General features: G+C 46.1%; 4 protein-coding genes across 4 annotated transcripts in view; all 4 read left to right on the plus strand.

Annotated features, from left to right (window-relative positions):
* Positions 1–2,207, plus strand: part of ulk2 (unc-51 like autophagy activating kinase 2) — a 38,043-nt gene extending 35,836 nt beyond the window's left edge. Inside the window, exon 26 of the mRNA XM_030109345.1 lies at positions 2,158–2,207. The gene's annotated coding sequence lies outside the window, so the exon portion shown is untranslated. The remainder of the gene's footprint in view (positions 1–2,157) is intronic.
* On the plus strand, positions 8–5,351 carry LOC115401151 (aldehyde dehydrogenase family 3 member A2-like). Its single transcript, XM_030109347.1, has 11 exons — positions 8–65; positions 151–312; positions 1,108–1,339; positions 1,615–1,700; positions 1,930–2,138; positions 2,462–2,579; positions 2,726–2,867; positions 3,313–3,479; positions 3,561–3,660; positions 3,736–3,974; positions 5,130–5,351. The coding sequence occupies exons 2-11, from the start codon at positions 151–153 to the stop codon at positions 5,148–5,150; spliced, it is 1,476 nt and encodes a 491-aa protein (XP_029965207.1). The 5' UTR covers positions 8–65; the 3' UTR covers positions 5,151–5,351.
* Positions 5,352–6,574: 1,223 nt separating this feature from the next.
* On the plus strand, positions 6,575–11,057 carry LOC115401150 (aldehyde dehydrogenase, dimeric NADP-preferring-like). The gene is made up of 10 exons (XM_030109346.1): positions 6,575–6,895; positions 7,765–7,928; positions 8,002–8,233; positions 8,495–8,580; positions 8,738–8,946; positions 9,124–9,241; positions 9,320–9,461; positions 9,543–9,709; positions 9,801–9,900; positions 10,679–11,057. Exons 2-10 carry the CDS (start codon positions 7,773–7,775, stop codon positions 10,990–10,992), a joined length of 1,524 nt encoding a protein of 507 aa, XP_029965206.1. The 5' UTR covers positions 6,575–6,895; positions 7,765–7,772; the 3' UTR covers positions 10,993–11,057.
* A 3,062-nt stretch (positions 11,058–14,119) lies between these two features.
* The window catches only part of sorl1 (sortilin-related receptor, L(DLR class) A repeats containing), a 78,448-nt gene continuing 68,887 nt past the window's right edge, over positions 14,120–23,680 (plus strand). Inside the window, exon 1 of the mRNA XM_030109335.1 lies at positions 14,120–14,461. Coding sequence (XP_029965195.1) covers positions 14,150–14,461 — 312 coding nt within the window. The 5' untranslated portion in view covers positions 14,120–14,149. The remainder of the gene's footprint in view (positions 14,462–23,680) is intronic.

Below are 23,680 nucleotides of genomic sequence, written 5' to 3' on the forward strand. Positions count from 1 at the left end.
AACTGCAGCAAGTTAGCTTGTCGCTCCGGACTCGGAGTTGAGCCTGTGGGAGAGAGGCCTCAGAGGTAACCCCTTAAGAATGCACCTGGATTAAACTTCGCTTCATAAAGCTCATGTCGGTTTCACGGCGGCCCTTGTCCTGTGCTACAGATGTCCCGGGAGGAGCAGGTCGTGCAGCGGGCTCGAACCAGCTTCAGAGCCGGGAGGAGCAGACCGCTGCAGCACAGGAGGCAGCAGCTGAAGAGCCTGCTGAGCTTCCTCTCCGAGAGGCGCAGGGACATCATCGACTCCTCCAGGAGGGACCTCGGAAAGGTGGTTTCAGGGTGTTGACGGAGCTGACTCTTCCCGCTCTGCTATGAGCTCCAGCTTCAAACTGCCTGCTTCTCATTAAAACATGTTGTTTTGACTCAAACTGGGACTCCTCGGAGGGAACTCCGTGCAGGGGCTGTGATTCTCTGTTTAATGCGAACAACTCGCTCACCTTTTACACAGTTATAGAATGGGCGTCATTGCGGTGACGTCACTTCCGGTTTGGGTGAAAACAAACCCACGTGGTGGGTGTTTGTCGTTCAAAGGCAGATTTTAAATGGGAGCACAGAGACATCTAATGACAGAAATGTTAGCTACACTTACAAATTAAATTTAATTGGTGGCCAGTCTCGTATCACACAGCAACATTTGGATAATTTAGATTAGCGTATCGTTTCGTGTTTGTAGTTTATTCTGTCGAGTGTCCATTTATTTCATTAATCACATGTTCAGTTTTATAATAACTAATTGAACATGCATCTTATAGTTCTATTGAGAGGAGATAAAAATTCTGATGTGTTTTTAAGTAATTCAGTTGTTACTTTGCCTAGTAATTGGTTGCTTTTAAAACATTGTAACTTAGTGAATAACTCTGTTACATTTTTGAAGAAGTCAAGTCACTAATAACTAACTAATTGCCTTTTAGCACATTTAACTATAATTCTAAATTCAGTCTTTCATTTGCTGAATAAGAGTCTGTTTTAGGAATTCTGAGTTGATGAAACCAGACTTGACTGCAGGTTGCAGAGGAGCAGATTGGGTCTGGACCCTGGACGTAGTCTCTGCTTGTGTCTTCAGAGCGACAATGGGACGGAGCTGTTTGAGATGTTGGTGCTGGAGGTGGAGATCAAGCTGGCCATCGAGAAGCTGGCCGAGTGGGCGGCCCCCCGGCCGGTGGAGAAGAACCTCCTCACCATATCCGACCAGGTCTACGTGCAGCCGGAGCCGCTGGGGGTGGTGCTCATCATCGGGGCCTGGAATTACCCCTGGGCCGTCACCCTCCTGCCGCTGGTCGGGGCTATTGCTGCAGGTACGACACACACCCAGGCACTTCCAAGCAGCGCTAAAGCTGTGATCAGGGTTTATTTACCGTGTGAAAACTGAAGCCATCCGCCTCTGATTTAGATCAGTAATGGACTGAGAAATTATCCCAACTAAGTTCGTACCCAGAAGTATTTTTGATGAAATTCTCTGGAGATGAGGTTTGAAGTTCAACAGCTCAGAGTCCCTTCCTTTCCACAGTTTCCTGATCTGATCTGATCTGATCTGTGAAGATGTCTTGGTCACCATCCAGGTGTCTTTCAGGTAATGCAGCAGTGGTGAAGCCCTCGGAGGTGAGCTCTCACTCTGCCAGGGTGATGGAGGAGCTGCTCCCTCTGTACCTGGACAAGGTGAGCCTCCCGCCGCCTCCTGCTCTTCCTGTGTGTGCGTCACACCTTCACTCTTTTGATTTGTGTGTGTGTGTGTGTGTGTGTGTGTGTGTGTGTGTGTGTGTGTGTGTGTGTGTGTGTGTGTGTGTGTGTGTGTGTGTGGTGTGTGTGTGTGTGTGTGTGTGTGTGTGTGTGTGTGTGTGTGTGTGTGTGTGTGTGTGTGTGTGTGTGTGTGTGTGTGTGTGTGTAGGACCTGTACCCGGTGGTGACGGGCGGCATGTCAGAGACCCAGGAGCTGCTGAAGCAGAGGTTTGACCACATCTTCTTCACAGGCGGCTCTGCAGTGGGTAAAGTGGTGATGAAGGCCGCGGCTCGCCACCTCACCCCGGTCACCCTGGAGCTGGGGGGGAAGAGCCCCGCCTACATCGACAAGAACTGCGACATCGCTGTGGCCTGCCGGTCAGTTTGCCTCTCTTCAATACAAACACACACACACACACACACACACACACACACACACACACACACACACACACACACACACTATCATATAACAGAAAAAGATATCTAATCTCTAAAAAGACCAGAATGCATGCTTTAACTTTTTTAAACTGTTGATGCCTTGATGGGGCTGTGCAAAGACCCTCCAGGACTGTCTCAAAGTTTTCATCATAGCTGATGGAATTGGAGCTCGTCAGACCTGACACAACAGACTGTGTTTGCTAAAGTTACAGTGTCAGATTTTTCACAGATGAATGAGTTTGTTTTGTGTTGGGTTCCAGTCGAATCACATGGGGGAAGTTTGTAAACTGTGGCCAGACCTGCATCGCTCCAGACTACATCCTGTGCGAAGCCTCCATCCAGGACCGAGTGTTGGAGGAACTGAAGAGGAGCATCAAGGTCTGTGGAACAGCAGAGTCTCATAGAATCAGGATAACACGGACCTAACTTTACTGCAGTACACTTTATAATGAGCAGCAGCCATCAGACGAGGGAAGTTTTCATCCTGTTTGGTTTCAGTGTTGTTTCCATGTGGCTCCCTGCAGGATTTCTACACCGATGATCCAAAGACCTTCCAGGACTACGGACGCATCGTCAACCAGCGGCACTTTAAGAGAGTCTTGGCTCTGATGGAGGGCGGCACAGTGGCTGTGGGGGGAGATGCTGATGAGTCGCAGTGCTACATTGGTATGCGGGGTTTGCTCTCACATGAGATGAGCTTAACACACAGGACGCACTCTGACCTTTCACCTGACCCTAACCCTCTTTTTTCACCTGGGAACTGTTTTCTCTTGACCAGCCTGTTGACTCACTGCATGTTGTCAAGCTGATGTTTGGATGTACTCTCTCTGCTTGGAGGGTTAACGTCTCTGCTGCCATCTAGTGGCCACTTCAACACTTAAGTTTGCTGTCTTTGTTGTTTTTTTGTTGGTTTTTTTTTTTCATTATTTGCTTCAGTCACTTTGCAAGACATGTCTCTTTTTTTTTATTTTGTCGGAGGTAATAAATCAAAACTGTAAATTAAAATCAGAATAATGTCAATGAGCACATCTCAGAATCTTCTGTTATGATATCAGAGTGGAGTGCAAACTCCACTTGATCGCCATGTCACCTCCGTCCCTCCTGGCTGCAGCTCCCACAGTGTTAAAGGACGTGACCGGGGACTCTGATGTGATGAAGGAGGAGATCTTTGGTCCTGTGCTGCCCGTCGTCTCGGTCAGCGGTGTGGATGAGGCCATCGACTTCATCAACGAGAGGGAAAAGCCGCTGGTTATCTACGTTTTCTCCAGTGACGGCAAGGTACCGCTCCGAACCCTCAGACTGCCGGACGGAGTTTGACCCCGGTTTTCATGTGAGTTCCTTGTTTCTGTGTCATAACAGCTGATCGGGAGAGTGAAAGCTGAGACCTCCAGCGGATCCCTGCTGGCTAACGACTGCCTGGTCCACTTCACCATCCCCGCCCTTCCCTTCGGAGGAGTTGGTGAGTGTCTCCGCCCGTCCTCGCTTGTCTCCTGTGAGGACTTGCAGGACTGACGCAGACCGTGTTGTCCCTCAGGGAACAGCGGGATGGGCTGCTACCGCGGCCGCCACACCTTCGACCGGCTCAGCCACCTGCGCAGCTGCCTCATCAAGCAGCTGAACCTGGAGGCGGTGAACAGCCTGCGCTACCCGCCACACACCGCCGGCAAGCTCGGCTGGACCCGGCGGCTCCTGCTGCTGCAGGTGAAGCAGGGCAGGCTGCGCCGGGCGGCGCTGCTCGCCATGATGCTCAGCGTGGCAGCGTTCGTCGTGCAGGTAACCCGCTCACTCCTCCGTGTCTTGGTTTTAGCATAAATCATTGACTTTACTGTACAGTGCTTCATATCTGTTTAGGTTTTAAACCAGCTTCAGCACAACTGGCTGAAATGGTTGTTTTTTTTTTTTTTCTGGTGCTTCATGAAGACAGTCGGGACAAACTGGCCCATCAGGAGCCGACGGTACTGGTTTAAGACTAGAACTGTCAGGCAGAGTGAACCCAGGCACATTGTTCTCTTATGACCACTGTATCAGGTTCAGCTGTTCACTGCTCCTCCAGTCCGATGTGAGCAGGCGTGAGTGTTTCTGCATGTAGAGAGGATGAAGATGAACTGAGCCTGAGAATGATGGAGGAAAGTGATTGAAGTCACCCTGGACTTTATTGGTCTGAGTATTTCGCAATCTGCTGGATTTCTGCTTCTGAGTATAAAACTGAGCAGGTTGAAACTCCAGTCTAGCTGAGGACGTCCACCCCTTCATGATCACAGTGGTCAAAGATCTAACCGTCTCATACTGGTTTCTCTGGACTGAAAACACCTCCACAGGAGATGGAGGAACAAGACATTCCCGTCATGGACGTTTACAACTGCAGCTACTGTGAGAAGTTATCAAGTTAATATGAACCTGAACGTCCGAGGAGCCTATCAGAGCCTTGTTTAGTCTGACACCATAAAAGAAGCAGGGCCAATAAAGTGAGCTTGTATCAAACAATGAGCTTATCCATGACCAAGGTCCACTGCGGACGGTGACCTTACCTGCTGAATCATTATCAGTGACACGGATATTTTCACACAGATTTCTGTTTTGTTGGACTCTGTCCTGGTGCCTGTTTACAGCTTAGTAAATGAAAACACCGGCGTTTTCCCGTAGTGATGATATGAGAGCTCCTCCCTCCACATGCTCGCAGTCCTACTCCCCTGCAGCCTCGCACAACAATGGCTTTGTCTCTGGCGACAATGTGTGGCGTTGTCCGGGAAATCTAACCACATAATGCCCCCTCATCTACCCTCCCTTTAATTACCCAGCATGCCCTGCTTCACACAAAGTAAATGGCCTCCATTGTTTTGGCCGACTCCACCACCTTTGTTGACATGCACACTTGTTGTCTCCCGTGACCATTCAACGTGCGTGTGTGTGTGTGTGTGTGTGTTGCAGAGGTTCCTGCGTCGAGGCTGAGCGCTCTGGACTCCTGACACAGGGGATTGTGGGACAGGATGGCCTCATGGACATCTGTACAGACACACAGACCTCCTGCTGTGCCACGTCTTCCCATATCTGAAGACCTGTTTGTTACCGCCTGTTCTTTAGGAACGTGTTTGTTACTTTATATTTCTGTTACACATAAAAGTGCTTATTAAAAAGATGACTAGTTTTATCAAAAACCCTGTTTGTCTTTTCACCTAATTTTTTTTTTTTTACAAATCTCAGGAACGACCACAGTGCGGTGGAGAGTAAAGCCAGTAAAGTGACTGAAATCTTGAAGATCAACAAATGGCTAAAAAATAATGGACTGACAGAAAACACAGGCACTGAGTACAAGGCCCACAGAGGTCAGGGTTTAGTAGATCAGACCTGACCTGCATCCTGTGCAAAGATGCCCCAGAGACGGTCCAGCACATGGTGGCAGGGTGTAGAGGCGGACTAATAGACCTGAGATTATACATTAAGGGAGTTTCACCATTTTCCAACTACAAAGCAAAGTATGAGCCTCTTTTAAAGCAGGATGTTGGAGAGTTGAAACACTTTTTAGACTGAAAAACAGGGAAAAAAAACACAAGGTGCCGATTCATCTCAGAAGACATTGTGCCAGTTCTTCACTACATTTAAACAGAAATTGTCAGATTATTCCTGGCTCTCTCTCGTTTTCTGTTTCCACCATTCTTCTTACTTAGGTTTGCTTAAGTTTTCTAAATGATTTTCTGAATCTCATCTGCCCATGGAGACCCTGGCTTCTCGCCGTGTAACTCCAACCCTAGCTGGATAATAGAAAGTCAGTGATCTTAAATATGTCGGAATTGATGATAAGGAGTATCGGCCTGTGATCAAAATGTTTCTTCCAGGCCTTCTTTCACCTGATATCGCATACAGTACCTGCCACTTTAACAACATCTGGGAAAAACAAAAAAAAAAAAAAAAAAAGAGTTTTATAACAGATCTGAAGTCTACAAACCAAACCCAGAACTGAACTTCAAATGTGAATCTTTCAAATCCTAAACAGGCCTTACACAAGATAACCCAGATTTAAAAAACAAAACCAGCCCTGGACTCTTTGGATTACTCTTTAAATTACACCAGAATCTTAAAACAGATCCCAGTTCTTTAAACCAGTGAAACAGAGCTGCTTTCTGAGATGCTATAAACACGATATAACCAGATCCAAAGGTCCGTGTCCTTCATATGGAATGATAAACAGCTGATAAGTAACTTATATTAAAGTTTCGCTCTCGTTCATTCTGGGGGTCACGAGTGTGGAAAGTTATTTCAGCTGCGGGCTGTAAAAGGACAAACCGGGTCTGGCTCAATAGAATCATGCCGTGCACACGCCTGTGTGTCTGCGGAGTGGGCGTGTGCGCGCGTGAAAGCTACCAGTGTTTGAGCCCATCGGAGCGAGGCTGCAGGCTGCAGCGTAAAGTGATCCGGGCGCAGGGCGCGCAGTGAGCGGGAGGACGTGAGAGCTCTGCACCGCTGCTGACTACCAGAGAAAACCAGCAGAGACCCACTGAGACCAGCAGAGACCCACTGAGACCAGCAGAGACTGGCTGCAAAGCACCGTGTAGGCTGCCGGCTGGTGCGTAAAAGTGAAAGCGTAAAAGCAGGGCGCCCGATGGCCGGGAGGCAGTGAGAGCTCTGCACCGCTGCAGACCACCAGCAGAGACCCGCTGGATTCTGTCAACCCCCCTGTGGAGCTTCTCGTTACTGCGGTGAGTTTCATGATTCGCTGTCAGGATAGTGGAAAAAAAAGAAGAAAAAAAAAAAAACTCAGATCAGATGCCTCATCAAAGTGACATTTTTTTAACCAGTCTCCTTTGTATGTATGCAATATATCTCATCTTGCTTTATTATGTCTAAAATGGTCTATTTGCAATAGCTAAAGGTACTAAAATGACCTTAGATACTCCTAAGTGAAATCATAATCAAGCAAAAATTTTCTCGCTTGTGTGTGCATGCATGTTATACCTTCACACTCTTCTCTTCTTGACCTCTGTGACCCTGAGTTTGAGTCTTTAAGTTCACCAAGAGAGATGTGAGGTGACACTGATCATTTCCAAATCATTTTAAACCACCTGAGTGTGTGATGAAGAAAGTTTCAGTTGGTGTTTACACTTCTTTGAACAGATAAAATAAAGAAGGGAGAGACATTCACATTCACTTCCTGGTGTTCCTCTGAAAAACATAGAGCGCATATAAATGTATGACTCAGAGCCCGGGCATATGAGTTAGGGGCAAGAGAAAGAGCACTGTTGGATGGATAAGCTGATCTCTAAGTGGGAAAGTGTTTTGGACTGACAGTAAATTACTTTGGTGTTGCAACACTCAGCACTATGGTTGCATATTTATCTGGTATGGAGCAGTGCTGCGCTTGTCTGTGTGTTTCAGTCACTGTGGAGCTTTAAGAATGTCTAATAATCTAGATAAAACATTTTACTGTAAAACTAATGGCGAAAACTGTCTTCTTGATTCTGCAAGTCAGTTGTAGGTGTACACGGTTTTGTCCAGGAAGTCAGAACCACTCAGGCTGTAGGTTTCAGGTTTTGACCTCTGACCGGTGACTGGTCACGTGATGCTGCAGGTGTGTGTATGGAGCGGCAGGCGGTGCAGCGGGCCAAAGAGGCCTTCCAGACCGGCAGGTCTCGACCCCTGGAGTTCAGACTGCAGCAGCTCAACGCCCTGCAGAGGATGATCACCGAGAAAGAGACGGACATCGCCGCCGCTCTCAAGCAGGACATCAGGAGGGTGAGCCACCTGCCTGGCGCCGCAGGTCGCGTGGGGTGAGGCGGGCTGAGGTGTTTTACCTGTTTCAACGCAGAGCCAGTACGACACGCCGCTCCTGGAGCTGATCGGGATCGAGAACGAGATCAAGCTGGCCACCGAGAAGCTGGCCAAGTGGGCGGCCCGTCGACCCGTGGAGAAGACCTTCCTCACCATATCCGATGAGGTCTACGTGCAGCCGGAGCCGCTGGGGGTGGTGCTCATCATCGGGGCCTGGAATTACCCGTGGGGCGTCACCCTCCAGCCGCTGATTGGGGCTATTGCTGCAGGTATGACACCTTTGTCTTCAGTCTTTCAGTAAACAGATGAAGCCTCTGATGTAGACAAAGTGAAGAAGAGTATGAAAGAATGAGGAGTGATTCAGACAAACAGTACTTTCTAGCATGTGTAGATCGTGTTGCCTTTGCGGTTTGCGTTCAGACAGTTGGCGTTCAGACCCCGGCCTCCTCCTCCTCCTCCTCCTCCCCTCTGACTCTGCGTCACTGGCTGATCTCATTCCATTCACACCAACTCGTGTCCTCTCTCTGCAGGCAACGCAGCTGTGGTGAAGCCGTCGGAGCTCAGCGAGCACTCGTCCCGCCTGCTCCACATTCTGCTGCCTCGCTATCTGGACACGGTCTGAACACCAGCTGCTATTGTTGTTGGAATAATGTTAGAAAGCCTTGTAGCAACACAGTTGCTCCAAAATGCGTCTGTCACTTCAAGACCAAGCAGTCACTGTGGGAACCACCGCTTTCTTCTCATCAGTGCGTCTGTAAAACATGTGTTTTCAGGACCTGTACCCAGTGGTAATGGGTGGCGTGCCGGAGACTCAGGAGCTGCTCTCGCTCAGGTTTGACCACATCTTCTACACAGGCGGCGGCACAGTGGGTAAAGTGGTGATGAAGGCCGCAGCTCACCATCTCACCCCGGTCACCCTGGAGCTGGGGGGGAAGAGCCCCGCCTACATCGACAAGAACTGCAACTTCAGAGTGGCCTGCCGGTAAACCTCTCATCAGAGTCCCTCGTATTACCGACAGCGGTCAAACACAGACATGATCACATCCACTTCCAGCTTCAGAGGGAACTTTTGAAGATGATTTGTGTTGGAGCCAAAGGAAGTCGAGTTTCATCTGATGGGTGTCTAATCCCTGTGTCCTCTAACCTGGTTTGTGTGCAGTCGGATCACGTGGGGAAAGTTCACCAACTGTGGCCAGACCTGCATCGCCCCGGACTACATCCTGTGTGAGCCCTCCATCCAGGGCCCGGTGGTGGACTGCATCCGGCAAACCCTGCTGGTAACACCGAAGCTGTGAAGCTCGCCTGTCGGATGAAACACTCCAGAGCTTCTTCACAATCCTCTCCATCCGTCCCAGGAGTTCTACGGTCCTGATCCAAAATCCTCGCCTGACTATGGTCGGATCATCAACCAGCGGCACTTCACCAGAATCATGAGTCTGATGGAGGGTTACACTCCGGTGATCGGAGGGCAGAGCGACTCCTCACAGTGCTACATTGGTAGGAAAAACACAATTTCACAGACTAGCGAACATATCGTCTTTATACAGTGATTCTCTTCAGTGATTGTTGTATTCAAAGCCCCCACGGTGCTGAAGGACGTCCCCCCACACTCCCGGCTGATGCAGGAGGAGATCTTCGGCCCCGTGCTGCCCATCGTGACGGTGAGCGACATGGAGGACGCCATCAGCTTCATCAACGAGAGGGAGAAACCTCTGGCTCTCTACATCTTCTGCTCCGACAAGAAGGTGAGAACGGCTGCATCCCGGCAGGTTTCTCCTCAGCTCCTCTTCGTGGGGCGGCTTCACAGTGTTTCCGTCCTACACCTTTCCCTCAAAGGCCATAAACAAGATGATCGATGAGACCACGAGTGGAGGAGTGACTGTTAACGACGTGATGATGCACTACACGCTCAACTCCCTCCCGTTCGGCGGCGTTGGTGAGAATGATTCTGGATTGTTTTGAGGTCTGAATGTAAAGCGGTTAAGGGATGTTTGGACTCCTCCACAGTCACATGTTTTAGGTGAAAGCAGCTTACGCCCTGGACAGATCTCCAGAATATAAATTACAGTCCAATGCTGGTATTGGTACATCCCTAACACAGTCACATTCACTCCTACGGGCAGTTTACAGTGACTATTTAACATTAAATGAATGGTTTGAATTCCTCCGTTGATCTCAAAGCTCCAGGTAAAGCAGCAGGTGAAAGAACGTGAGTGAACCTCTCCATTTTCCTCTGAGACTCTATTTGGATTTAATCCTGGTTATCTTACCAAGAGGAGACTTTGGAAACATTTTGTCTTCAGTAAAAATCACGATGGCGTGGAAGAAGCATGCACTGCCTGCACTCTGATGAACTGATTTTCTCCTAAAAGAAGATGAAATGATGCTACGGCTGGAGCTAGTAGCACTGGATATGAAGATCGACTGTCAAATAACGAGTTTAAGTCCATCTTTACTCCGAAAGCCTCAGAAAATGCCGTGAACCTGTTTCCACATATTTAAGTGTCCTTGGGCAAGGCACTAATCCCCAAACTGCTCCCATTGGATGAATGGAGCACCTTGCATGGCAGAGTTTCCCTCTGGAAGAATGAAATATTTCTATTGTAGTCAGAAATATCGCCTGAATGGACAGAATGATGGATGATCATATTAAATGGGACCATTTTCCCCTGAAGTTTCCTTTTCAGTGAACCTGATGTGTGTTTCTGCCGCAGGCCAGAGTGGAATGGGCCGGTACCACGGAAAACACACCTTCGACCAGCTGAGCCACCACAAGGCCTGCCTGGTGCGCTCGCTGGCCATGGAGCACGTCAACCTGTCGCGCTACCCTCCCCAGGACCGGCGGAGGGCTCGCAGGGTCCGGATGGCCCTGAAGTCCCCCCTCATCGACATGTCCAAGAGGACCCTGGTCTGGGCCGTCGTCGCCACCGTCATCGGCTGCGGCCTCTTCATCACCCTGATGATCATCCTGCTCGTAGCCGCAGGCCTCAACTGTACCTGCTGGTACTGGAGGGGCTTTTACAACTAGAGACACAGCCAAAGAACCAGCGCCATGCCAGCACACATTCTGAATCCAACCTGATATTCTGAGGTTTTTTTAAGATAATTCTTTGTTCTAACCTGTGTCTACTGTGTGTCTGTTTTTATCAAGGAGGTGAAAAGTCGCTGTTCATTCCCTACACTGGAAGATAACATTTACTTCTTGAAGAAACACTGATGTGTTCTGCTTGTTTTCAGTCACAATAAAAGTTTTGTTGGTTTGTTTAATTTCTTCACTCAACCAGTTCTTTAATTCTCTTCAAAATGGTTCATAGCATAAATATGCAAACTTTATACATTTTCATTTTACACAGCCTTTAAATATGTCTCAAATCTGAAAAACCGTGAACTCCTGAAACCTTGCACCCAGGTGTTGCACTGCGAAAACTATCCGCCAGGAGGCGCTGTGGCTCAAGCAAATAATACTATCATATGAACTGTGATGAAATGTAAAAATCGAGAAGGAATGTAGCCCTCCAGGACCAGAACATCAACCTGGTGACTCTGAAGGTGATTATTCACCAGGAGATGTTTCAGATGAAGAAGTTTGAAGATGAAAATCAAAAAGAAATTTGACAATACTGAATGTAGTACAAATAGGGGAGAGCGGGGTAAGTAGTGCCAATTTTTACTTAGTGACTTTTACACAAGGGGATTACAGGAATGCCTGAAACTAAAATATGTTCAACTAAATATAGTTTAGGATGTTGTGCATCCCTGGGAGCAATCACTTTGGATCTTAAATAAACTGTGTGAGAAATATAGCTTTGGAAAAAAAAGTGGTTTTGTGGCACAACTTAACCCAAGTGAGGGGTAAATTGTGCCATTAGTCAGAATACACTGGGGTAAATTGTGCCACTGATAACTGAAGTAAAAAAGATCATTTTAATATCAAAAATAATAATGCTAGATAAAAACAAGACAAATTAAATACAAAAGTACTTGTTTAATGCTTATTTAAAGTTTTAACTTCATCAAAGGCCAATTTGCTTCAACAAGGCCTAGTGCCACATGAACGCATGCTAAGAACAAAATCAAAAATCAAAAATGAGCACCTAACTGCATCTGAATATCTTCATAGATTCGACCTACTGGACATTCCACTTGTCAATGCTGCAGTGGAATATGAACTTGCGCTCCCTTCTGGCTCCGTCACCACACTTTAATGATGTGGGAATTTTTTAAGCACATCACCTCGAGGGATGACTCCTTCATCATTCTCTCTAAATGTGAAGATGGACTTTCCATCAACAGGCCTCATAACTTTGCTTCAGAAACTTTGAAAAGTTGGAACCCTGTCTGTCTTCCTTTTGTATCTGCGTGACATGATGGATTTTGATATGAAATTAAGAATGACACAGTTTTAGTGATCAAATGGAAGAATAAGAAGTACAATAACAATAAAATACAATAAAGTAATATATAGTAAATAATCATAAGTTAGATTAAGTTGCGCCAGTGGCACAACTTAACCCAGGTCCTTTGGCACAAATTACCCCAGGTCCACCTGGGGTAGCATCATGTTAACTGTATAGACTCATGATGTAGCTTACTAAAGCAATAAAACATGTGTGAAATGTTTTCAAAGTTTTCTATAATTGTTCAAACACAGCAATCAAAAAACCTCAACCATGGAAAAACATTTTTTTGCCCTCCAAAGTAAAATGTCCTTTGGAGGGCAAAAAAAATGTTTTTGAACTTAAATGTGCTTACCTCTCAAGCCATGTGTCTCCCTTTTTTGCAAGATGAGCAGAATGGATGCCTCTTCAAAAATATGTGGTCACATGACCAAAAACTACTAAGGTTTTCTAAATAATAGGGGTGGCACTACTTGCCCCTTGGCACAAATTACCCTGCTCTCCCCTACAGTGCATCATGAGCTCATAGCAAAGAAGATCCTAGAAATATTGGATGTGGAGTGCTGAAAGTCTGCTCCATTCACCCTAAATTAGTCCAGTTTCAGGATGAGAATGATGAATTGAAAGCTGAGCAAACTTGTTAGCAGCCACTGAATTATGTGGAGCAATGAAGTAACTCAGAGCTGATGAAATTCTTCGCTGACTGGACAAACTGGCTATCACTGGCTGACAGTGATAGATCTCTCAACACTTCACTTGATGAGACGTTCCTCTTTTTTGGACCAGCAGTCTTGGTGTCTCGCTCTTTCAATGAGTGAGGATGTTTTAGTTCAATGTCTGAAGAATCCCTGCCACAATGTCTCAGTTCTTCTTCAAACTACTGTTAAACTTGTCAGTTGGGATAATTAACTGTTTATGCAGCATGCTATCCCCCTCCCCCCCTTTTTAAATATGACCATAAATAGGTGTTTTTTGTTTGTTTGTTTTGAGAAAAAATATTCTATAAGAGAGTTATGATTTTTTTTTTAGTAGTTGGACTTTTCTGATCCCAAAAAGTTATTAGGTTATTTTACATATAAGGTCCTACTTATTCCAAATAGCAAAGATAAATAAAAATGAACAACAGGCTACATTTTAGGTCTCAGGAGGTAGTTATTTGTGATGCATTCAGGAAGTCTTAACGCAATACATTGGCGTCATTTTGTGATGCATTCACTGACATTTCAAAGAAATTACTGATTGTTCTGTGATGCATTCAGGGACTCTTCATTTTTTATTTTTTGGTGTGGTTTTGTGATGCATTCAGGGACTCTTCATTTTTTATTTTTTGGTGTAGTTTTGTGATGCATTCAGGGACTCTTCATTTTCTATTTTTTGGTGTAGTTTTGTGATGCATTCAGGGACTCTTCATTTTTTAATTTTTGGTGTAGTTTTGTGATGCATTCAGGGAATTTAAAGATTGGTTTTGGTGTAGTTTTGTGATGCATTCAGGGACGCTGTTTTGGTGTAGTTTTGTGATGCATTCAGGAACTCCTAAAAATGTTTTTAGTGTAGTTTTGTGATTTATTCAAGGACTTATTAAAAAAAAACACCTCGGTTGTTTTGGTGAAGTTTCGTGACTCATTATGCGGGCTGCTTGTCTGTCTTTGGGTGAGACCCTCCAGGACGTGGAGCTTGGAGTGCTGTGTTTTCCCACACTGCCTCGGTGTGTGAACGCGGCTCCGCGGAGCATCACCGCCGGTAGAAGGAGCTCTTCTTCTCACCTCCTCCAGCCAAACGTACACAAACATGGCGATAGCACAGCCCGGCGGGATGCGGTCCTCTCTCCGCTGCTGCCTGTATTTATTGGTCGCGGGGCTCTCCGGAGCCGGATGCCTCCACCTGCACCCGGAGCCCCGCTACAAGCCGCAGGACGCCGGATTCTTCACCATAGAGGCGAATGAGGCTCCGCCGCTCGGAGATGGAGGAGGCTCCGCGGCTCCGCCGCCGCATCTGGCCGCTCGCCGAGCGTCACACGGCGCCTCGGACTCCGGCGTCCAGCCGCCGCATCGCAGCCGCCGGAGCCCCGGAGAGTCCGCCATGCCGAGGGTGTACGGCCAGGTAACCGCAGCGCATCCCGCCGCTCGTCGTGCATCACCTCGGTCTGACCTTAGCGGCTCCGGAGCCTCACGGGAGCTCCACATTACACAAGCTGTTGTTTTCACATCACTTCTCCATCTTCTGCTCGGCTGTCCCCGGGGGTGGTGCTGCTGGGTGGATGGGGACAGAGGGACACTGGAACCAGTCTGTTTTTAGTCTGTTTTCCATGTAACCCTGCAGCCTGAGTTCAGGCTTTGGTCCACATTGCATTGGAATTCATGTGACCTGTGGGACCTGCTGTCCTCTGCAGTGGCTTCATGGCAGCCTGCTCTTGCAGCCTGTCTCCAGCTTACTTGCAGCCTGCTTGCAGTTTTCCTCGCAGCCTACCTACATCCAGGCAGCCCAGCCAGCCTGCAACTTGCCTTGCAGCCTGCCTGCAGCCTACCTGCATCCTGCAGCCTGCCTACAGCCTTTCTTGCAGCCTGCCTGCAGCCTTGATTTCAGCCTTTCTTGCAGCCTTGCTAGCAGCCTACCTGCATCTTGCAGCCTGCCTACAGCCTGCTTGCATCCTGGAGAAGGTCCAGAATTCCCCCCCAAACATCAAACATCAGGCTGGCTTTCTAGAAAAATAAACCTGCATCATGCCATTATTTGCTTTGTGGAAAGGATAAATACACACTTGATGCAGGGTGATGTTGTTTTTGTGCTTGTAGTTTTTAACCAGAATCTACTGCATCGAGTTTTTTTTAGTTATTACTTGGTGTGCTTGATGTTAGTGTTTCATATTGTTTCCACCAGGTTTGATATAAGGTGTAAATTATGTGGTCCACTCAGTGCCATGTTGTAGGCTCCATCCAGTCAGCCACATCTATGAACACGCCATTTATTAAACTCCACTCAGCCTTTGTCCATATTTGTGTTGTCGGTGTTGACGTAGTGATGCAGGTCTAGTTAATGATACGTAGATAAACTGAATGCCAATGCTATCCGAATCATCTGACTCTGTGGGCAGGTTTTACCAGTCGCTGCATGCATGACTGAGGATATGTGGTCAGAAGGTGAGGACGTTCAGAGAGGGCATTGCCAATACGTGACAAAAGGCTGTTTTACTGGGTCACGAATGCTTGTTAAAGGAAGTAGTGTATGAGATGAACTTTATTGTGCACAAAGAATAAGTACCGGTATGTTGTCTCAATACTGTGTTGAAATGAGCCTAATCCAGACGTTTGTCTTCAGAGGTGTGTTTTAATTCTATCAGCACACAAGAATTATCTTGAATGTGCTTATTTGGTCCCGTTTATGCTGTATTCCAGTTGTTCTCTAACTCCACTAAACATTTACCCAGTGACGTTGTGGAGTTTTGTGTTGTTTAACAGAAGACGTCTCCCAAGGTGAAACTATTAGAAAACACTCCGACTCAGAGGGGACTCAAAACGCAGCAGAAGTTTTCCCCTTTTTCTCTTAAAGTCACTGCCGTGTAAGCGAGCCCTTAGAGCTGCTAATGTGTTATTAGGTGAAGCACATTGTGTTTGTGGCTGAGGTGCAGATCAGATAACATTCATGACCAAATAGGGCATTTAAGGAGGTTTTCTTTTTGCTCGGTGCAGAATTAATTAACTTTAACCCCAAAAAAATCATCTGGTTTGTGCAGGACTGTTGTGTTGTAGTCTTTCCACTCATGGCCCAGAGCAGCCATCACATCGTGTCTTCAGGTCTGTGACCTATAAATATGAAAGCAGGTCTTATTTCATCATGAAGCGTGTCTTTGTTCAGAGAAGCTGCTGCTACTGCTGTTTATTTATCCAGTCGATGCGAAACAAAGTCATTTTCTGAGCAAATTGGCCAAACATAACCACACACTTCACCAAGACGTCCACGATCCACAACCTCCTCGTTCCACAGCGGCGTCCTGCTCTTTGTTAGCAGAGACTCCAGGATTTAGCAGGTTGGTGTGTCGCTACTAGAAGTGTTGCATTGCCGTTCGTTACAAAGACATTTATGGCAGGAGCGTAACGCATTGCGCGGGGCCGTTGAGCTCTCCTCCCGGTGTTATACAGCCGCGATGCAGACCGATAGAAGCGTCCCAGAACCAACGGAAAAAGAATTGCCAGTGTCTGAAAAAATATTTCACCTCCAGCAAATAGAAAGTTAACGCTTTGTCTCTGTGAAATCCTCTGAGGGCCGATATGGGCCGGGAAACCTGTTCACTGGTGGCAGTGCAAACAATGAAGGAGCGCCTCGGAGCTTTTTTATCCCTGTTGTTGAACACTACAACATCCAAAGTGAGTGACGGTGTGTTTAACGCCAAACCTGTGAGGGCTGTCTGGTTATGAGGCTTCTCACTGAGGGTCCATTTACATGACAGTGCACAAAATTATGCATTTTTGCTTGAAACTTTGTGAGCTGGAGGTTCATCAGTACCCAGGTTTAAAGTGATGCTTCCAAGCAAAACAAGAAAAACAAAGTTTGACTTGCTTCTTTGTTCAGTTTGCATATTGTCCCTGTGTACTCCGGTGTCCTCCCACAAGCCAAACACACACACAGTCGGTCAGTTTAGACATTAGCAGGAATACTTTGAACTGTAAGAGCAGAGTCACAGAAATCAGAGGTGTTTCCAGCGCACTTGTCGTTGGACTTAACACATTTAGGTCAATTTGCTGCTCCAGCAGTGTCGGCATGCTTCACAGAGAAAACATGAACTCACTTTCCAAACAAAGACAACTGCTTTCTCTATCATTAATTCACCAGAGAATCCACTGTTCAAAAGAGAGGAACAGGAAGAACTTGATAACGAGTATATAGGTAAAAATATCAGTGCATTAACTGTGTAGCATGAAATGAAATCCTGCCTGTGACGATGGACGGATGTCCTGTGCTGCACGAGAGCAGGTCAACACACCATTTAAATATGATGTGCAATAAACACACACACATAAGCAGTGCTTGGTAACCTGACGTATCGCAGTTCAGCCGGTGTGTTTGCAGAGTGTAAATTTCAGCATGTTGATCTTTCGATGCAATAAATTGGTCGTACAATATGATGAATAATGTTTTCCATATTATCATGAAAACACTGAGCCTCGCAGTATTTCACTCAGAGCAGCTTTCTCAAATACAACACTCGTTCAATTTTGTTTTTCTCATGTTTGAATGCAAAAAGGGAAAATACAAGCCACAGGTAGAGGACAGAGGGCAAAGATATGTCAGAACAGAGCATTTATTCTTTGGAAAATTTGGTCTTGTTCAGGTCTGGTGAAAATGTGTTGACTGAGTTTAAAGCTTTCCATTATTTTGCCTTTTCTCTTTCACTACTTCGTACTTAAACTCCCCCATACAACCCGGCAAGAAGTATGAGATGTTATGCTTCACCAACATCGCCTGTGGGTATGCAACAGAGCACAAACGATATCCGGTACGTGAATCAGGCTTTATGTCATTTAATAAGTACTTGGCATCAGCCAGTAGCAAAAGGTTAGTACTCATCCTTTAAAACAGTGACATTGTTTGAGGTACATTTGAGAAGGCAGGTCGCACATTGCTTATCTCGTCAGTTTTGGTAACGACGACCATGTTAGGCACTAACACATTATCGGGAACCACTTCAGAATCTTGTTCAAAGACACTGCATATTGAGAGATAATGGTTGGGGGATTGAACTGCCAACCTCGTGACCTGAAGGCGACCTGCTCTACCAGCAGAGACACAGCCGCTCCCCGCTGGTTTCGATGGTGTCCAGACTCTTCCCAATTTTTCACAATCTGAAGTGTTTTTCCTGGACTTTATTCTGCAGCCAGACCGGCTTCGTCGCCGCGGTTCAAGGCTGAGCCCTGTCCTTCACCAGCAGCGCTGGCCATATTAAAAAACACTGGAAATCACAAACAATTTACTGCCTCTCTGAGAGCGTTCTCGAGTTTCGAGAAGATTTAGTGCTCATTCATGCTGGTTGCTGTGGGAAAAACAGCGACGGAGAGCGGCAGCATGGGAACAGAGTGAGCTTTGTGCCGAAGAGGTGAGAGCAGAAATAATCCCCGTCCGGAGAGAGAGGCTCGCCGGCAGAGGGGAGAAGCGTGTCTCCGCCGTCCGTCATCGGCCGCTGACCGAGGCGTCGCCGTCTGGTGACACCCGCAGTCCAAACACAACGCCGGGAGAACAAACAGCCTCCGGGGAGTCGGATGGAGATCGGGTTTCGTCACCAGTGGATGAAACGAGGCGGGAGGAGGAGGAGGTGGGGGGGGGCTGTTATTAAATGCTCAGCTGTCTGAGTGCCTGTTCCCTCTGCTTGATGTCCCTGTTGGCTTGTAGTGGTATGACTAGACCTGTTAAAGAGATTGATCTTGCTTTGTAATTAGCCGTAATGGCTCGGTTGTGAGTTGGGTACAGTTTGCATGCATAATCATGAATCCATTCGTCTAATCAGGGGACACTTATACGGACATGAAATCCCACAATTGCAAGGCGGAAGTAAATTTGTCTTTGGATGGTTGGATCCAGTTGTGAAAAATGTGTTTTAGGTGCTATCCTTTTCTGGAAACCCCAAAGTCTGCGGCGAGTCATTTAACCAGCGCCGTCAAACATATGGATTATGGGCCCAAAGCAGCCTGCCAGACGGTCCAATCTGTCTGCAGGATGACAGCGCTCGCTGTAAAAATGACAAAAAAAACATGAACTGTTCAATAAAACTATCATCAGACACAATCCCACACCGACGCCCGGGCCGAAGGGCTGAGAGAGCTCATCATCTCAGCACGAAGCTTTGGCTTCAGGAGCAGAAGAGACATTTGCTCCGTTTTTGTATAGACTGACATGACTTCTGTTTTTTTTGTCATTCCATTTCAGCACGGCGAGGCAACATTAAAAATGGCATAATGTTGAAATCGACCTTTTAATATGTCAAGTCTTTCAAATTTTGTTCACAGATATGTAATTCACTGTAAACCTTTCACTCATTAAAGTGAAACGGTTGTCTTTATTTTGACTCATTGACTGCTTTAATTTATGTCGACGTCATCACGTGAATTACCGCGTCGACCCGGGGTTCTTTCACGCTGATTCCGATTAAAACCCGTTCCCACTGCTATGAGGTGAGCTGATTATTAGCGGTTTTAAACAGGTTTTTCGGCCAGTGGGAAAAAGGTGTTATGTCTATCCGAACACTGAAGATTGAACAGTCTTTTTACTTTTGCTGTTTTTGGTTATATTTTCTTGGGTTTTGTGCTCATGCTGTGCTCCTGCCAGGGATGAAATATTTGGGCGTCTTTGTTAATGGTTCATTAACATAATGTGTTTAATCACTCTTTTGTTTCATAGTTAGTATTCTGTCTGTTTTGAGTTTGTTGAGCATGAATACACAGTGCAGGAAGCACAAGTTATCACAGTTCAGAGTTAATTGTTGATATCTCTCTAACAGCCCCAGTGTAAAGTAGGTTTACAAAAGGTTTGTGTGTTTACACGACTGTTTTGAGTGAAAACTAGTTTTTGTGTTTTTTGTTCTGCTGTTGTCTTCAGAAACTGGTCTCAAAAAGTTGCATTTTCATGGACTCCAAGCACCGTTGTCATGTAAATGTAGCTCCAATGCAACAGATGTTTTGTATTTCTGCTATAAATCATTGCCGTGTTAACGGGTTCTGGGTTTCCATGTATTTTATAGCCTGTAGCATGTTGGGAATTGCACAAAGTGTAGAAAGTGCTACACAGGAAAACAAATTAGAAAGAAGTGATTCAAGTTACACTTGTGGGCAACCCTTGCCTTCGACTCCAGGTATTTCTCTCCCTGATGATTTGACCTAAACCTTCTGAATTATCCCTTCGACCATGAAATCACACCTGTGGTGGATGTACTTCCTGTTACTGTTTGAATTGATTCAGAATGACTTATTTCACATGTTAGTATATATAACTTTTCTTTATTAGATTTTTGTATTTTCCTGAAAGGATGGAGCATTGGATTGCAGCATGAGCACTGACATCTCTGTCCCACATCAGTTTTGTTTTAGATGTCAGCATTTTAAATCTGTGTCCCAAATCACGTCCCAGCGCTGGACGGACCGGTCTGGGTTCAGCTCGCTTCGTCACAGCTACAACTCATTCACCTGGAGTGAGAGGAGTGTTAACGGACCATCGATCTCCAAATGAGCACACACACACTCTGCTGTGATCCTCTGAGCCTCTTCAAAGATTCATCTAGACTCTCCCTCCTCCCTCTGAGTTGGTGTGAGTGTGTGTGTGTGTGCGCCGTAACGAGGCACTCAGCTCTAGTATGAAAACATCTTCATTAGTTTTTGTCTGGTCGAGTTTGTGCAGCTGCTGTCAAGACGTTTCAAGCAGAGCTTTCGTGCTGTGGAACAACTTTGGCCCAATTCTCATGCAGTCCTACAAACACAGAGACCAGAAGAAGTCTTTGAAATATCCCAGTTTTTATATCCTGAAGGGGTTACGAAGACAGAGGTGGTCTGCATCTAAGTCAAAAGTGGGCAAACACGATGTGCAAAGCCCCGACACTACACAATCTCTTTCCATGCCCCATGTCTTTAAATGTGATCGGAGTACAAGCCACAAGCAGCACAGACCTAATCTCACTCGTCCTGAGCAGAGGCAACAAAGCAGCTCAAGATCATCATGCTGCCTTCACCTCAAAAATCAATTTTTCACACATATCGAGCTGCGTGTTCTTTCCCAACAGTACCACTCAATTCCACCAGTCCATCACACTTTTTCATCACTGTTATATGTGAAGGATCCCTTTGGACAGCAGTCTGGACTACTCCCATGAGCACTCTGCTTGCTCTGTTGCTTATCAGACTCTCAAATGGACATTTTAATTTGCTCCAGTGATTCCTTCAGACCTTTACTTGCCACTGATTTGTACTCACTGCATTCTGTGGTGAACTTTGGTGTGAGTGTGGCCAACCACCAACTTTCCATTGAGATTAACCACAGCTCTATGTGGGGGTTTCATCTGTCATACTGGGAACACCAAAGACTCTTTATGACTGTGTTACTGTTTCCAACCATGATGAACATTTTTTTCCTCAGCCCAGCAGATGTTTGCTATGAACTGTAAAAGTCTTGAGTGTTTATCTACCTCTGCTGCTGGCTCAAGTGTGTTTTTATTGATTGGAGGTGATGTTTGCTGACTCCTGAATCCAGTGAACTCTCTGTGAGTTTTAAGTCAAAGATATTTCATTTGTGTCGTGATGTTGGGTAAAGAAAATCCCATTTTTTTTACACTTATGTTTTAGATGCTGATCAAACATCATTTTTATGAACAACTCGTAACTAAACACAAACCAGGCATTTAAGGCCCCATTTACATGACATTTAGAGTGAAAATACATGGTTTCTGCATTTTTCTCTCAGAAAAGTTGCACGTTTGCGTGGCAGTGTAATGAATAGTGCCCTAATTATGGTTCCATTATTTACACAGTCATCTACGTCAGTAGATTGCTGCCGTCACCCAAAAACTTTGGAATCATTTTTGTCCTTCGCTATGCTCTACCTGTCTGCACACTTGAGAAGTGAGCGGGGCGAGTGCATCGGGGTGAGAGAGGCTGTATTCAGGCAAGAAATGTGGAATATTAAAAATAATATTTAAACGCAAAGAGCTAAATCGATATCAACAATCTCAGGTGGAGTGCGGTCTCACCTTCCGGGATGGTGGAGGGGAACGTGGGGCGCTGCATGTCCGGGACGGGTGGTCGTCCTTCTGCTGAGGTGCACGGCTGCAGCATTACAAACTTGTAACACGTGTTGTGACTCGCTGCTACTGTGCTTGTTGCAAACTACATCAAAACATGGACAAACGCACTCTAATGAAAAGTCTGTCGCCCATGTTTCTTCTGTACTTTGAGGAAGAGTTCATTTGCGACATACAGCATATCCTTATTGTTTTTTCGCCCAGCCCTAGTGTTAAAGCGATACTTCAACATTTTGGCAAATTGGCCCATCTAGGGCAATTCAGTAGTCATTTAGAACAGCATACTTACTTTTTTTGTGAGGGCGAGCTGTTGTTTATTCAGCGGTGAGTCTGAGGAGAGCTTCACAGCGGACATAATGGAAGTGGACGGTACAGTAGCTTCCCTCGTCAAACTCATCAATCCAACACAATCCAACAACCCCAAAACACACTTTGGTGGACACGTTATAATCCCCACATTCACTACGCTGTGAAATATTAATGCAAAATTACGAGATTGAGCGTTTTTTTGCGAAGATTGCTAAGACGGAACTACTTACTAAACATGGCGTCTGGGCGTAGTGATCTCAAAAGAAAAAGTAGTTCCCAATATTTGCTTCAATGTCGTAATGCTACAATATTATTTGTTGGTGTTCCACAGCGTAGTGAATGTGCGGATTATAACGTGTCCACCAAAGTGTGTTTTGGGGTTGTTGGATTGTGTATTTGATGAGTTTGACGAGGGAAGCAACTGTACCGTCCACTTCCATTATGTCCGCCGTGAAGCTCTCCTCAGACGCACCGCTGAATAAACAACAGATCGCCCTCACAAAAAAAGTAAGTAGGCTGTTCTAAATGACTACCGAATTGCCCTAGATGGGCCAATTTGCCAAAATGTTGAAGTATCGCTTTAAGTCATGATGGATCTGGAACTCCAGAATGCTCACGATCTTTACAAAATAAAAGTGCTCTCTCTTACTTTTAGTGTGTGGTGTCAGGAAAGATATTTTGGTGTGTTTCTCCTTAATCTACCTCTGTCATGCGGTTTTAGGCAAACCACTCCAGGATCTCCTGCTCCTCAGAGAGCATTTTATCAGTTCAATATCTTTGCATGGGTCTGTAAAGTCTGAGAATGTTCGAAGGAGATATCAGATGGCAGCAGCTGCATTGGCACGCTCCAGATTTCTTCAGAAATGTGGAGTGTGCCAATGCAAGTGCAAGGAATTTTTCTTGTCTCATGCTTTGAGTCTGCGTTGGAAAGCCTCAGCTTCAAAACCAGCCCTCTGCATGGGTCTTATTTATAAAACTTTGTGTGGGATCCATCTTAAAGGTGGAAGCGAAGCTTTCAACATCAGTGCACATTAAATCTGCCTCGTGAAATGTGGCTCCATCATATCCCTGGCTCAAAATACCACCAAGCCGACATTTTGGGAGAAGTTTCTTCAGAAAATTCAAGCAAATTTCTAACAACAGAGTGGATTTTTCATTTCCCCCTGAGTACCTCCCCTCATGCACTGACACGCATCAGATTCATGCAATTTTCACCCTTACAAATGTACACTATACTG

This window comes from Salarias fasciatus, chromosome 14, assembly GCF_902148845.1.
Source record: "Salarias fasciatus chromosome 14, fSalaFa1.1, whole genome shotgun sequence".
NCBI lineage: Eukaryota > Metazoa > Chordata > Actinopteri > Blenniiformes > Blenniidae > Salarias > Salarias fasciatus.

Coding starts and splice junctions, on each gene's coding strand:
- LOC115401151 (XM_030109347.1), top strand. CDS start 151: ATGTCCCGGGAGGAGCAGGTCGTGCAGCGGGCTCGAACCAGCTTCAGA. Junction 2,580..2,725: donor AACTGAAGAGGAGCATCAAG/GTCTGTGGAACA, acceptor GGCTCCCTGCAG/GATTTCTACACCGATGATCC. Junction 3,480..3,560: donor TTTTCTCCAGTGACGGCAAG/GTACCGCTCCGA, acceptor GTGTCATAACAG/CTGATCGGGAGAGTGAAAGC.
- LOC115401150 (XM_030109346.1), top strand. CDS start 7,773: ATGGAGCGGCAGGCGGTGCAGCGGGCCAAAGAGGCCTTCCAGACCGGC. Junction 8,947..9,123: donor AACTTCAGAGTGGCCTGCCG/GTAAACCTCTCA, acceptor GTTTGTGTGCAG/TCGGATCACGTGGGGAAAGT. Junction 9,242..9,319: donor GCATCCGGCAAACCCTGCTG/GTAACACCGAAG, acceptor CATCCGTCCCAG/GAGTTCTACGGTCCTGATCC.